This window comes from Asterias amurensis, chromosome 8, assembly GCF_032118995.1.
Source record: "Asterias amurensis chromosome 8, ASM3211899v1".
Lineage (NCBI taxonomy): Eukaryota > Metazoa > Echinodermata > Asteroidea > Forcipulatida > Asteriidae > Asterias > Asterias amurensis.
Genome location: NC_092655.1, coordinates 19,471,117 through 19,486,189, shown reverse-complemented (window position 1 = coordinate 19,486,189; position 15,073 = coordinate 19,471,117). Strand labels below are relative to the sequence as shown.

General features: G+C 40.0%; 1 protein-coding gene across 6 annotated transcripts in view; it reads right to left on the bottom strand.

Annotated features, from left to right (window-relative positions):
• Positions 1-12,575, bottom strand: part of LOC139940469 (uncharacterized) — a 39,344-nt gene extending 26,769 nt beyond the window's left edge. For 5 of the 6 annotated variants that reach the window (XM_071936737.1, XM_071936739.1, XM_071936738.1 and 2 more), the window contains exons 1-3: positions 12,470-12,575; positions 6,003-6,219; positions 648-850 (exon numbers count right to left, since the gene is read on the bottom strand). In XM_071936737.1, the coding sequence (XP_071792838.1) occupies positions 648-850; positions 6,003-6,215 (416 nt within the window). In that variant the 5' untranslated portion in view covers positions 6,216-6,219; positions 12,470-12,575. Of the gene's footprint in view, positions 1-647; positions 851-1,760; positions 2,864-6,002; positions 6,220-12,469 lie in introns of those variants that run through there. The other variant, XM_071936743.1, reaches the window with a different exon arrangement.
• Positions 12,576-15,073: the final 2,498 nt, after the last annotated feature.

The following is a 15,073-nucleotide window of genomic DNA, read 5'->3' as shown; positions in this document are numbered from 1 at the left end:
GGACTGGCTAGTTCAGTGTTAAAAAGCGTCCCTATTTAATATGAAATATGGGCTAGTGAACAAGCTTGTGGACTAACAGACCTTGAACTTCGCTCTTAAAGGGGCACACCAACTTTCCTTTGTATTGGAACTTTGCAAAGGGCATAACAGCAAAAGCACAGGGTAGAATGGTAGACTTTTGGGCGGTCCTTTTTCACAGTTCTCGTCAGTAGTGCGCGTGCTCAGACCTACGCAATCAATACTGTGGGTGTTGTGGGTTATTCCGAGGCCTGGACTAGTGAAATATATAGACTAACTGGTCCCGCTGACAAGTCACTAAAAAAGTTAAGGGCAAACCCTGTAAAACCTGATAGGACTAGAACCGTAAAAGTCTAGATTCTTGAAAGTGTACATCAACTAACACCTGTTTCAGACAGGGGCATCAGAGTCGCGCAGAACTAACTGGACGCGCAAGAAATTGAAAGCTCGACTGTTGCAGTCGTTCGGAACGACTCTATAGTGCCTTGGTTTCAGACGTCAATCTTGTCATGAGCCGAACCAACATTTATTTTGGAACCATCAATTATTTTGGGTCGACCTAGAGACGCTCCTAATCTATTTGGTTTGACGCAACTCTGGGGCGCCCGTCTGAAACGGTTGTTACTCACCTTGCTGAAACGTTGTTGATAATTTCGTCCAGGAACTCTTGAGCGAACTGCAGGTGCTCCTGGTGGTCCTGTCGGGTGAGGACCTGGACACGGTCAGTCCAACGTTCCTCCTCGTCCAGTAGGCGTAGGATATCCCAGGCTGCTGGGTTGGGGATTGGACAGGCTGGTGTGATGGGGGCTCGCTGGGGCGTCTCAAATGTCACCTGATGGAAAGGAAGAAATTCATTGAAAATATCTTCAATAACTATTTCTTCAATAGCAATTTCATTCAAAGTCGATAGGCCCTATGTTTCAAATTTCCTGTCAAATCTTCAAAAAATGTACTCAGAAATGCCTTGTAGTTCTAACTCTCTATTTCTGAAGAATATAGGAGGATTAAATTAAAGCTACATGTAGTCCATTATGGTTACTGCATGTACCCAGATTCTAACCCTTTATAGCAATTGAAACATTTATTGTATCTCAAGCTTGGTATCTCAAACTGGTTACATGTAAAAGCTTTTTGAGTCAACTTCTAGTGCATTGTGGAAAGTAAACAATGTTTCTAAACTAAGTAAACAATGTTAAAGCCATGCTTCCACACCAATACATTAGTATACAGTCAACTTATGTACATGTAAGGAATACAACATATTAAAAAGTTGAAAAGTGTTCTACACAAAACATTAAGTACATGTGTATACTGGACTCATCTTTTACACTTGAGCACATACATGTACTTTCAGTTTATAATGTTCTGCACTAAAATGTCTGACTTTATGTGTTAGAAAAAAATATTGTACACACAAACAGACAGATGAAGATGTCATAATGTTCACTTTAAAACTGCAATGTAGCTTGTTATGTCATAGGAACATCAGACAAATTTTTACGATCCATACATTTAACATGCTATCACCCATCATGCACTACATGTATGCAGGCAAAGTTGATTAAAATTATCAACGATTAAAACCTACAATTAATCCAACATGTTGAGCTTCATACACATCAAACGTAGTGTTAAGGGCCTGGCCGGCAACATTTTTTTAAAACAACAACAGCTTTTTGTTTTGTTTTCAAAAAGCTTTGAAGTCAAACTCATCCCATGCAGAGTTTTTTTGACAGAGCTACCTCAGGTTGTGATTGGTCTAGACTGCCTGCTCCTGGGAGGACGGTCATGTCTTCAAAGACATCTTGAGGCTCCCAGCTTCTCGGCTCTGAGGGAAGCAGCATGGACTCCGGGAGCGCCTCGCAGTGATTGGCCACCTCCTGCATGTGGCTGCCCTCAACGTCGAGTTCCTTCTCTAAGAAACGCAGCTCGTTGTCGTTGACGTGGAGACCTTGAAGCTCTGCGTCCGTGGTGAGCGACGGCAGGTTGCGGCAACGCCGATTCTCATCCTGTGGGGAGGTGCGTGGACTGCCATGCGAGTCCTCATCAATGTTACCAGCGCCAAGAGCTTGTAATACTTCCATCATGTCCTTCTCCTTCAGACCATCAATGGGAAAACAGAGATCATCATCCACATCAGTTTGAGAAAACCCTGGCTCCTTGTCTTGAGCGATTTGATGATATGGTTGATCAAAGACAGGCTTCTGTTCATCATAAGTTGGTACAATCTGATGATATGGACCGACAATGGCGTGGTCATGCCGTTTCTCTCTGGATGGATCCGGTTCAGACAGGCTTCCACCGGGTGTAAGAGGCTTGTACTCATCGCCGGGAAAACCTGGTTTGAATTCTCCGCTGGTCTCATCTTTATACGCTCGCCCGTGCATTGCGAATAGAAAATCCTCCTCCCTAAGTTCATCATCTTGGAAACTCATGAAGCGAGGACGGCTGCGAGGAGTTTCGTCGAACGGCCCTTGACGGCGGCCTTCTGCTGTGGGGTCATTCACTGACCTGGGGTCATTCACTGACCCCTCCCCACTCATGAGCCCCCTTCCCATGTCGAATCTCTCCCCGACCAAGATGGCGGGCATCGAGAGCGAACGCTGGGCTTGCTTACGCCTCGCATGATCCCTGTTGAAGTTAATGTTTTCCACTGTCGTGTAGTCGAGCCTCTGAGGACAACTGTAACGCCCTCTAGGTTTGCGCTGAGGTGAGTGCGGGATGTCTTCCTCAGTGGACTGCCGTCCCTCCTCGTGCGAGTTCACATCGCCCATGACTTGGACAAACACCATGAATGTTTATTTTTAAAGTAACCACAAGGGGGAAAAACAAGAGGAAAAAGAGATTATTTTTTGGACACAAGTTCTAACAGTGGTCAACCAAATAGTGAAAACTGTACAATCATCACAACAAGCGCAAAATGCCAAGGGATCTGCTGTCAGGAGATACTGGGGAATGAAAACAGAGAAAGATGATTCTATTACAAAGGTCAGTTAAAGGGGCACTGTACTTTCTCTAGTGTTAGTTTGCGTAGAGTGTGGCTAGTACACGTTTGTATGGCACATGTCATAAACTGCGTAAAGATACAATGCCAGTTGGAGACGAAATGCATTCATCAGGATACAAGTACACAGGAGGGGGGAATGACCTCAAAATAATCTAGCAAAGTATTTTAATAGCAATAGGTATTTGATGCCACATCGTTGTATCACTGTAACACTCAAGTCACTAACATAATGTTCTTTTTGTTTAAATGTAAAAAATATAATATATTATTATTAATTTAATTTTTAAGAACTACTGTAATAAATAAAATTACAAAAAAATTAAAAACCTCATACAATATACACTATAATGCTCCAGATTGCACAAACCAAGATAAATACCAAGTAGAAAACATCCCGAAGACCTTGTTTCATTCCGCCACACACCCCAAAACCTGGGTTCAGATTCCACCACAGATTTTGAAAATCCCTGGGGAGAACCTGGGGCCGACTTTACAATCACTGTGCAATAATTGTTCACTAATGTGTAATGTGTAATGACTAAAAACTGAAACAAATACTTTGCTTTAATTTGTATAAAACCACTATCAACGACCTCTTATGGTTGTTGATGTAAGTATGGGCTAAAACTATGCCACCAGTCAAGAATGGGGACATATGATTAACCCACATAGCAATGAAACTGTCAAGGAAAATGACAGGAATGACCCAGAGTATTTGTGGATGAAACACGTTCATGTTCATGCACCACCCTAGAAACTCCCCTTAAACAACCCCCGGATGACACATTTCCTGATTAAAGGGCTACCAATGCGTTGACTGGACAGCCAAAAATGGCGACAGCTGCACAAAACACGGTACTATCAAGGAGAGTTAAACGACTAATAAAGAGACAACAATCACAGCTGGTGATTACTGAGTGATCACTGCCAACAGAACGCTCTCGGTCACTCCCACTGATTGAAAACATGCACAACGTTGACAACCTTTCTCACACATCTGAGAGGTCTTTGAAGAGGATCCTGCATGTTTGTGTTTTTCTGAAAGCATGCACTGATGCAAAGAACAACCCCCCTGCCCTATACATGCATCAGTTTGTACCCATTTTCTACCTCCATGGTACAATGTATGACACATTAGACAAGTGAAGATTCAATACTGAAATAGTGTACACAAATCTCCGTACAAAGAACATTTTGTAGTACATAGTGTACATGTACATGTACATTAGTTCTTTACGTACAGAACTGAAGAGCAGCAGAATGAATGCACAGATTCTGTGGGAATGACCTTGGTCTTGGAAGCGTGTGAATTTGACAGAGAACAATGTAGGTTTCCATGACACATTCTACACTATCAGTCTATCACTATATGTGTACTGTATGGGGGAGGTTCCTATAATTGTCCATGCAATATGTACACACGTTATTACACGTTATTACACGTTAGCCAGAGGGGAGTCTGAATTTGGACACCCTACGTATTTTGTCTGTCATTTACAAAGTGAACAATTTGGACACCCAGTTTTTATGTACATTGTGTAAAGTATTGACATTTTCATTGTGACACTATAAAATGTAAATTTCAGATTGATATAGGCCTATCTCCCTCAAAAGACAGTGTAGTACCATATTGCTATGCTAAAAGTATGGTTTGCTACATGTATAAGAGGTCAACAATGAAAGGTCAGTTCATCCGAGGTCAGTATGAGACAGCTCATAATGAACCAGACAGCATCATCAGAGCATCAGAATGAGATGCACACTGTGCTATGCATGGTATGTGTGACAGGAGAATCCTGTACAGCGTGTAATTGGATTATACTTAGCAGTATGACACAAATTGTGGGGGTCACAACAAACATTGTACATTACATGTACATTGTACATGTACACCGTCCCTGACGCATGTATGTCCAATATGGCAAATGGAATGTATGTGTAATCAGCAGAGTGAACATTTTGACATCACACTAGGGGGCTCCGACTGTGTGAATGATTAGGTTTTTAAAACATACGGTACATGTGATCATTACATGAATGAGTGGGGTTATGCATTTCAAAGATCCTATGTCATCATGGCAAGATTTATACGTGAAACTGTTTCTGGGTAATTTGGTGACTTACATGTAACATGTCGAGTATTTTCAGTTTGTAAACCAGAGCCTAATTTTACAGACTGCTTTCCTTTACAAGCACAAAAAGTAGCTAAGCATAACAAAATTACGCTTACCAGAATAAGGTTACCAGCCAAACTAACACCTTGTTACAATTTGAGACTGGTACATGTACAATGTAGACCTACATGTACATGTATCCTGTTTCTGCCAAGCATACTTACAAGCATACTTATTATACCTCGGTAACAAACTGTGAAGTTTGATTGGTCGAGAACCAATCACGTGCCCTGCAACAAATACGCATGTACAACGGCTGCACAGCGCGCGGCAGGTAACATGAGTGATGTTAACCGTTGCTTGATCGTTCCCAGCGTTGGTCGATTTCCAGCAGTTCGTACGAAACGGCCGCGGGTTCGAGGGAATAATGAAGAATGGTTTCTTGTTAGAACTACTGTATTATTACTGTTCGTCTCCTATTAGACTTTGCATACATGCGTAGTTTGTTTAAGATGGCAACAGAACTTTGAGAAGAGGAATAATCATGTTACCAAGGTATAACAAAACAAAAGTTGCACCCTGTGATTTGGGGTCCATAGGTTTTGTACACCCGCGGGAAAAATGGCACCCTCGACTTCGCCTCGGTTGCCATTTTTGGCCCCTTGGATGTACAAAAAGCCATGGACCCCGTCACAGCGTGCAACAATTGTATAATGTGCAATTGTTTTAAAAGCATTATTTGCCGCTTAGGCAGCACTATGAAATTGGGAAAATGATAGTATGCACATTGTGTAGAGGTGCGTTCCACATTGTGCACAAGGTCAATACACTTTAAGAAAAACTACTGGAATTTCTGAGCATACCTTGAGAGACTTGGTCGGAGGCGGTGATATGAGAATGTTGTCTCTGTTCAATGGCTTGAGGATAGAGAGCGGGGCTAGCGCAGGCCTGTTGGGTGCCTGAGGTTGCAATGGCTGGGGCAGGGAAGGCTTCAGAAAGCCCTCTCTATCGGGGGTGGATTGATGGGCAGCGCTGGAGCTGTTACAGACTGGTGAGAAGGGGTTCACATTCATCATTAACCTGTTGAGGGGAAAGGATAAAATATATGAGATAATGTGTTACATAAATACAAAAAATCTTCTGTAAAAATAAAAGTAGGATGACACGTTCCGGCCAAATGGAGAGAGCGTTTTCCCTAATAACAGTGGTCTGCTGCAGCTGACATACCTGGCATAACACAGAGGCCTTCGGCCTCTGTTGCCCTGGGGCCGATTTCACAAAGATCTAAGATTGATCGTAACTGCAAATCAATTGTAGTGCTTAGTAAAACGTAATGTCAAAATACAAATCACTATGGTGAAACTGAAAATTTGTCTTTCGATGAATTTTATTGCTTTGTGAAATCGGCCCCTGGTCTTTGCCTTGGTGCCCCTTCTAAATTGTCTACATTGACCCCTTGCACAACGCACATTTGCATCTTTCCCAATCGCCATTTTGGAGTCAAAATGTACACAAAGGAACTGTCAGTACAGTTGTGCAGAGGTGTGTTCTGCATTGTGCGAGGGGTCAATGGACTTTCTTTAAGAATTTAAATATTCTTTTTGAAGTTCACTTTACAAAATATACATTGTAAATGTTCTTGCCTGAGCTGGCCAAATGCAAGTTAAAACACCAAAGGAATTTCTCTCCAAGTGATCCGACTGGCTAAAAGTTGCAAAACATCCTTACAAAAAAAACCTTGTGAAAAACTATGAACTGGCGAGAGGAGAAAGCTGACAAACTGGAGAAAAGACAAGCTACAGAATTGGTCCAGAGCTGGCTACGGGCTAGTTACTGTACATATAAAAATTATGTACATGTACAAATACAATGCAGCACTTCAGTAATGTATAGTCAATTTAGTGTTTCAAACATTGTACGGATTTATCAATTAACAATGTCTAAATAATAAAGATAATCATAATGTGACTACACCTCGATGTACTTGATTTCTGAACACAAAATCTAATGCTGCCCGTGTGACATCGAAGAAGCCACACTTATCCACACACACATGAACAGACCTTACCCGAGGCATTCGCAGAAAGTTTCTAAGTCACGGACAGAGGTTTGCCCAGTGGGCATGGGGAATGTTAGCTAGCGTCTAGTGATGACATGGATGAAGAGAAAAACGTGTATCCTACATGTATGAGTCATCCAGAGAAAATAGAAGAACCATGCCAACTGGAATAATCACCTTACAGCATCTGAATTACATCATTGCATGTATGTTGATTTGTCTTAGCTTCTACTGTCATCAGCATTCATGAGCAAAACATATTTTCTCAGAAAAATATTATAGGTATTATTCAAAGGAGCGATCAATAAATACATGGTCAGAATTATGGAAAAATGATGCATGTTAGATTTATTTCAAAAGAAACCTATTAAAAACCAATGTAATTTTAGCTCCATTGCTTAAATGAAATCCCAGAACAAATGTTTTTAAATACGTAAGATTTGTGTGGGTTTACAAAGTGACTCAATTTAGTACATGTTTTAAAAAGCAATAATAAGGCCTATTACTGGAGTTCATGGATGTCTGATGTGTTGTACCTTTCCCAAATATATTAAGTATTTTAACATTGAACCCACAATATACCAGGGCTGGAATTACATGAAGGCCACTGTCTCTATTTGCCCTGATCTTGGCCTTTGTGCCCCTTTAAAAATTTCCCATTGGTAGACTTTAGATTTTCCAATGAGCCTGCATGCATGCTCTTTGCAAAGTAAAAATGGCCTTGCCCTCTAAAAAATGCCATTCTAGGCCTCCTCTAGTATCGCCCTTTAAGATAGATTTCCACTTGTAGCTCAAAGGCAGGCAGTGGGCAAGGAACTGAACTGGGTGGGATCTCCTTCCTCCAAGGTGGGATTTACTGTAGTTTGCACTCCATGACTAATTAATACAGACATATTGAAAATGATGGGGCCCTTGTCTGAGCTGACAACACACGGAATCATGTAGGAAACGTGTGAAGGTACATGTATGTATACACCTGTACTGTACATGTACAAGTGTATACGTACAGCAACACCTTAAAATTATTTTAGGATTGAGTGCATTTGTTGCCATGATAATGTATTCTGAAACTAATTCATGTGGGTAGTACTGTTTGGAACATTTACAGTGCCACTGACCATCACCTTATACTACATCATGGTCCCTGATATGAAGTCTGGATGCAAGACTGGAGAATTCACACTTTGAAGGATACAAAATAAACCTGTTGGTGTTTGTGAAAACATTTGGGTCAAGGACCAATTGTAGCAATTCATGCCTGTATTTTGTTGTAATCAGTCCTGCATCTAATACGTACATGTAAGTAATACTCTGTAGAGACACACACTATTCATTCCAATAGTACAGTACTACAATATCAATAAAAACCTGATACAACAATGTATATTTTCAACAGCTGTATAACAAGCATGGTGCTTCATGTACATTAGGCATGTACATGTACATGTACAAGTAGGCCTACATGTTTGTACCCCCTACATCAGCTCAACCAGGAAAAAAATTCTAAGGTCTGCATTTTTGATGCCGTAGTACTACACTGCACAACGTAGTCCTCTGTGCATAAAATTTACAATGATATAGGCAACAAAAGTAAAATAAATAAAATGCCAGATGTTGTTCACCATTAGGATGGTATAATGGTCCGATGTGGGTTAAAAAGCCCAGTGGAATACTAGCCACAGTTCAGCAATCTTAGCATACGAAGACTGGCAACCTCGCAACCAAATAAGGCAAGCTGTAGTGTAGCCAACAGTCTATTGAAAATTAAGGACTGAATATTTTGGGAATTTTTAATTTTTAATTAGAAATGCCATTAATATTTAAAAAAATTAATAAAAAAACACCCCTCAATCTGAGCTATCTTTATAAAAATGACAGTACATGTATGTGTTCTTAAGAATACACAGTTTGGATATACTATCTGCATCTTGAAACAAATTTTCTCTACACTTCGTCCTTACAATGATTTGCGATACGCATTGTAAACTAATGTTTTTTAAGCTGGTTTATCTGGTCAGTGGTCATTGCTCTATGATCTGGGCCCAATTTCATAGAGCTGCTTAAGCAAAAAATGTTGCTTAAGCAAAAAATTCATTGCTTAGTAAAATCAGATTACCTGCCAAGACTCCACTCAATTGTTATGCTAAGTAAACAACATCTACTAGTCATAAGCAATGTATATGGCATGAAATTTTGGCCAGTAACATGTGTAAAATAAGCGAGCTATTTTCGTGCTTAAGCAAATTTTTTGCTTAAGCAGCTCTATGAAATTGGCCCCTGGTCATGTGTGTTAGCTCCCTCTACACTACATGTAGTTTCTTGTTTTGGTCTCTGTGTATTTTACACCTGATTGAAGCTACACTGGGGCTTGGAATGTATCTTTGACCATAAATGTCCTAGGGCGTTAAATCTGACAATCCAACCATGGCATTGTTATTCAAATAAATTAACATCATGTAAGGACATCATTTCACGGTCTGTAGGATTGTGATAATGGGGTTGATGAAACATGTAAACATACAGAGGGTAAACAAACCGTGCACAATGATTGATGAATCACAATAATTGTTGACAGTTTTAGGACATGAAATCATTGTGTGCCGTTTGTTCAGAGGCATGTAAGGATGTGCTATGCACAATGCAGGGTTCTCCACATACGGTTTTGTCCGGGCTAAGCGCCCGGACACAATTCTCAAAATACCAAATGCGCCCAGACAAAAAATGCCACGCCCGGACAAAATCGTCGTGCGCCCGGACAAAAAATATCGCGCCAGAAAAAAAAATTTGAAAAACACTTCACGACGAACACAAACCACCGTTCGATGCGCTGTATCAACTACCTTTATTGTTTATAATATAGTGTGCAAAGACCGGTACCCAGATCTCGGCTATTTCGTAACGGCATTACGCGTGCATTTTTCTCTGTGTCGCAGGGCATCCTGACTACCATTTGACAACAGCGTGGTATTTAGACTTGGTTCCAACTTTCCAAGTCTGTGAATCAGGCTGTTTAGTTGTCCTGATATATATATTATTGGCTGAAACAGGGCCCTCTCGTGAATTAACATCCGTCATTAGAGCGAGTTAGAGCATGGTAGCAAATCTACGAGGGAATTCTACGCAGCTGAAGAGAAATTAATGGCACAAATATGGCACAAATATGGCAAAAATTTGCACTAATAAAACATGAAAGTCAAGAAATGTCAAACGAAACTTTTGACCACAAATTATAAATTGTCCCAATTTCTGATTGTCCCTTTTACATTCTAATGATTCTTTTTGAAACTGTTTCTTTTCTTTAATTTTGAAGATTACTTAAAAGCTTTGTCTTTTTATCTACTGATAAATAACTTCACTACAATGATTCCTTCTTCCCAAAACCTTTGGAAAACTATTTTAAGATTTGTTTTTGATTTCTGATAGTTCCTTTTATTACACTAAAAAACATTTTATAAACTGTATCTGATTTCTTTAATTTTTAAAGATTCAAACTTTGTATTGTTATAATAATAAATAACTCTATGAAAGCAATATAATTCTGGTTTGATTTTTTTAAAACTTGGCTGACGTGGCTTTGGAAGGGTACACTACAAGGACAACAATACCTGATCAGAAAAAAGACAATGCTTCAATTACACTTACACTAGTCTGTCCAGCCTTGTGATCGCAGTGGATCATATTATAATTGACAATGCAACGACGTCGAGTGACGTTGTAGTTGTACACTGTCCCAACTCCAGAATTATCCCAACAAGGTGGGGCTGAACTTACTTGATGGGTATTTGGGACATCCCAACTCTACACATACAGTGTAGGATTGCCTGAAATCCTGACGGTGATAAGGGAATGGGCTGCTAAATTCTGTAGTTACTGCTACTTCTACTTCGATACTTGGCATTAGTCCTTCAGTCAGGATATAAACGCCAAGTCAGTCAGTCATGTATTGTTGTCATGATTGTGAGGCCCAAAGCCAAGTTTTCATCATCAGTTTTCTAAGTTAAAATAGCCCAACAACAAATGGATAAACAATGCCATGAACATGATGGATTCTCTTCGATTCTTAGGAGTGAGGGAGTCAGAAGTCAGGGGTCGAAATTGCCACTAGCCCGCTAGCCCGGGACTACCAGATTTACAGCCGAGCTACTCATTTTTCCAGTTTGATAGCCCGACGGGCTAGTGGAAAAATAATGCAAAAATCATCATCGCAAACAATAAAGAACTATGTTATTGGTGTATTGTAAAGTTTGAGCCGTGACGCGAGACATAATGTGTCTTTCGGGCTACCAAAATCTAATCAGGGCTACTAAAAATTATTGGTCACTAGCCCTGCTGACTACCATGGAAATACACTTAATTTCGACCCCTGGAAGTGTTCATGTATTTTGCCACATGACCATGCCCCCATGGTGACATTAAAATATTGCTTATTTGCCTTCTTTGGGACTAGTTTCTGATCCTCATCCCGTCGTAACTTTTTGTTTACTTCTAAAAATTAGTAAATTTCCTTTCTTTTCAGTATTTAGATTTTAGTTGAATTGAATTGAAGTTGAACTCTGAAATTCACTTCTCCTGGCCATGCTGGCACCCAACTGTACTGTACTTGTATACAAAACCTAGTTGCGATAGTGTAACCCTCCTGCCGACGGCGTAGCAGGAGGGTTACGTTATCGCAACTATACAAAACCATGGAGGAATTCCTCCATGACAAAACCAATCATTTTTGTTTTGTTGATATTTGAAAGGTGTGTTGCTTATGCTGGAGATGTAAAACACTACATTGTTTTTAAAAAGTTGAAAACTTTTACTTCACAATCACATGTTTGCATCCATTATGGGGGGACATGATTGATATGATTTCAAAAATTATAAAAACAAATAAGACGAACGACAAGTTACAAATCACTGCATGTTTTAATTAAATAAATTGAACCTTAAATTTCATAAGAGTTTACCAGACGAAATAATAAACTCTAACCAACAAACAAATCAGGTTGTAAACGCCCAAAACAGTTGCACACGTTTGTACATATTGGTATTGCATTAGAAATACACACTACACTCGCACTGACTGTACGTGTAAATAAAGTCTGCAAGTACAGCACATTCGTGTCTCATTGACATTACACGCAAAATATAACGGTCAGTCGGGTGCTTTTTGTAATTAACTTATGCAGGAAGCTTGGAACGGCGTCATTCAACACGAACAATTACACAATAGACACACAGATACACTTTCTTTTGAATGAACATGATTAAATGAGATATCCTCACCTTATTTTCGTAGGAAATCTGAAAAAGAAGTCGAAGGGTGTACGCTGGGCCACCAAAATATCGGGCAGACGTTTTCAAATCCATGACCGTTTGCGGCCGATTCTCCTATCCTTCTAACTGCGCATGCGTGCAATCTTATGCAAATTATTGGGTACCGGCGGCTTTGCTCATATAAACCGTTCTGTGATTGGTCAAATTAACTTATGCTTGACTGAACAGAAACATGTATGTTAAAAATTAAGAATTCTCTGATTTTTAATATACAATTATTTCTTCTTGATGAAAATGTCAGCCTTTTATATGAACTATTCTTTTTTATTTATTTTGGTATGCTCCGATGCATGCAAAGTAAATAACCCAATGGGCGCATACTTTGGGATCTGAAAAAACTTCGTCACGATTTGAGCCCCCCCCCCGCCCCCCCGCCCCCCGGCCCCGATGATGGGAGGGGTGCAACAGTGACACCCTTTTTGTTTTAATTTAATTGCATAATAACACTTGTTACAATTTCAAATTTTGTGAATAATGAACAAATACTGGGAATTAAAAAGACTATAAATCCTGGCCGCCGGGTATCTTCTGACCATCACCTCCATGGTTTGATTACCTCCTATGGTTTGATGCCAGATTTTCATTATTTTTTCTCATAAGTGTTTTCTGTCTTTTGGAAACTGAGTTGTCTGTTGCATACAGAAATTCGGGTGGAAGTTTTGTTTTCTTTGAACTAATTACGACATGGATTGCGCCTTGCAGGTACCATGGAGGTGCAGGTACTGAAGAAGGGATCATGACGCGTGAGACGGTAAAAGTCAAAAGTAATGCAAATTTGCTTTTTATTTTGTGGAAGTTCACCTTCTGTTTTTGTTTTTATAGTCAACAGGGGAATTGCATACTTCTAGTGGTACCCGTTTGCTCTCGGTCATGTGTCTGTCACATTACATGCTCTTGTCGCATTCTATTCACGAACACTCAATGACCGCGTATGCCGGTCGTTCAGGACAATTTGACGCTATTTTAAAATTTAACTCGGCGAGAATGTGATTGAGTCCACAATGTGACATGTCGCTCAATCTTAAGATGGCGCTGCGCTTTCTACGGAATGTTTTAGGCCAAAAACTGCTGACCAAAAATGCGCGCGCAATTACAAGATTCTCGCAACTCAAAACAACACTGGAATGAAAACTTGAAGGATGGAGAGAGATAAGGGGCGTCTGGATGAGAAAATACCAAAGTTTTGTGTTGCTGTTTGTTTTTGGTTTTGTTTTTCTTTCAAAAAAGGCATAGTAGACCTACTCATCATGAACCTTCTTTCAAACTTAGTCTTATGGTTTCTAAGGTTTTAATTTAATCATCCACAATTGCATGCTCTTTTGCTGCACTACGGTAGGGCCATCCCCCATGCGCAATTATTTTTTGCTCCAGGAATAAGTGCGAAATAATTGTCCTAGTGCTTTTTTTTCTTTCTTTTTTCTTCTGAATCGATTCAAAATGGGAACCCTTAACATAAAATCTATTTTTGAGAGGATGGCAATTCAACACATCAGTAAAAAAGCTGTCAACAGACTAGATTAATGTGCGGGAGAAAAAGGGTGTTTGAATTAAATGTTTGAGATTTTAGTTCCTTAAAGGTGCTTTATATAAGGCTGGTAAGTTGATCCAACAAAAAGACTGATTTTGCAGACTTCAAAGTTAGCTAGCCACAAAGTGGCCCCTTCTACTGGTGGGGATGGGAGCTAGAGAAGTTTTATATATATTTCAACATCCAAAAAACGCAAGCGCCAATATTATTATAAAACAGCAAAATATAACAACGTAACACTAGTCTTGTTTACATTATGGGACGCCAAAAAATTGTCCTGATTATTTTCTAAGAATTCCTTTTTTGCACCGATTTGGAAGAAAAAACTCCCCCAATTGAAATGCACCATATCTCGTATATAGTGCAGGAAACCAAATTGTAATCCGGAGCAATATCTGCGCATCCGCATACGTACGCACACGATATGAAATGTAAGCAATTAATTTGAGTGACCAGCCTCTTCTTTCAAAATTTCCAAACAGAGTAAAACAACTTCAGGCAATCGAGTCATATTTTGCAGTAGTTTTTTTTTTTTTTTTTTTCCATCGGGAATTAGCACAATTCTAGAGCTTTTTATTTTATTATGGTCTATTCGAAACAGAAAGAAGTGGATCCAAACTGGTCCAATGAGCTTCCGAATACACAGCCAGCCCATCTTTTCATCATCGCCCAATCATGTCCACGGGTCCCTCCCCATCAGCGCTCCCCGTAGTCCGCACCGTGCGGTGCGGCGGACGGAGCGCCGGGCCCGGGGGAACCTGTGTGAGCAGTCAACAATGGTTCTTGTGCCATTTTGCTTCCCAACAAAGCTATATTAATTTGAAGTAGCCTCCAGGAATTATGATTGATTAAAAATTAAAAATAAAGTGTGAACAAGATAGTGAAGTGACAAGCTAATGGAGCAAACCCTGGCTGTCTGTGACCCGAGTGTTTTTGGTGTTGGAGAGTTGGAGATTTTGTGGAAATTACTAGAAAGAGCAGTTTGCTCGGGAGCAATTAGGAGATTGCGCTTATTTTTGCGCGAT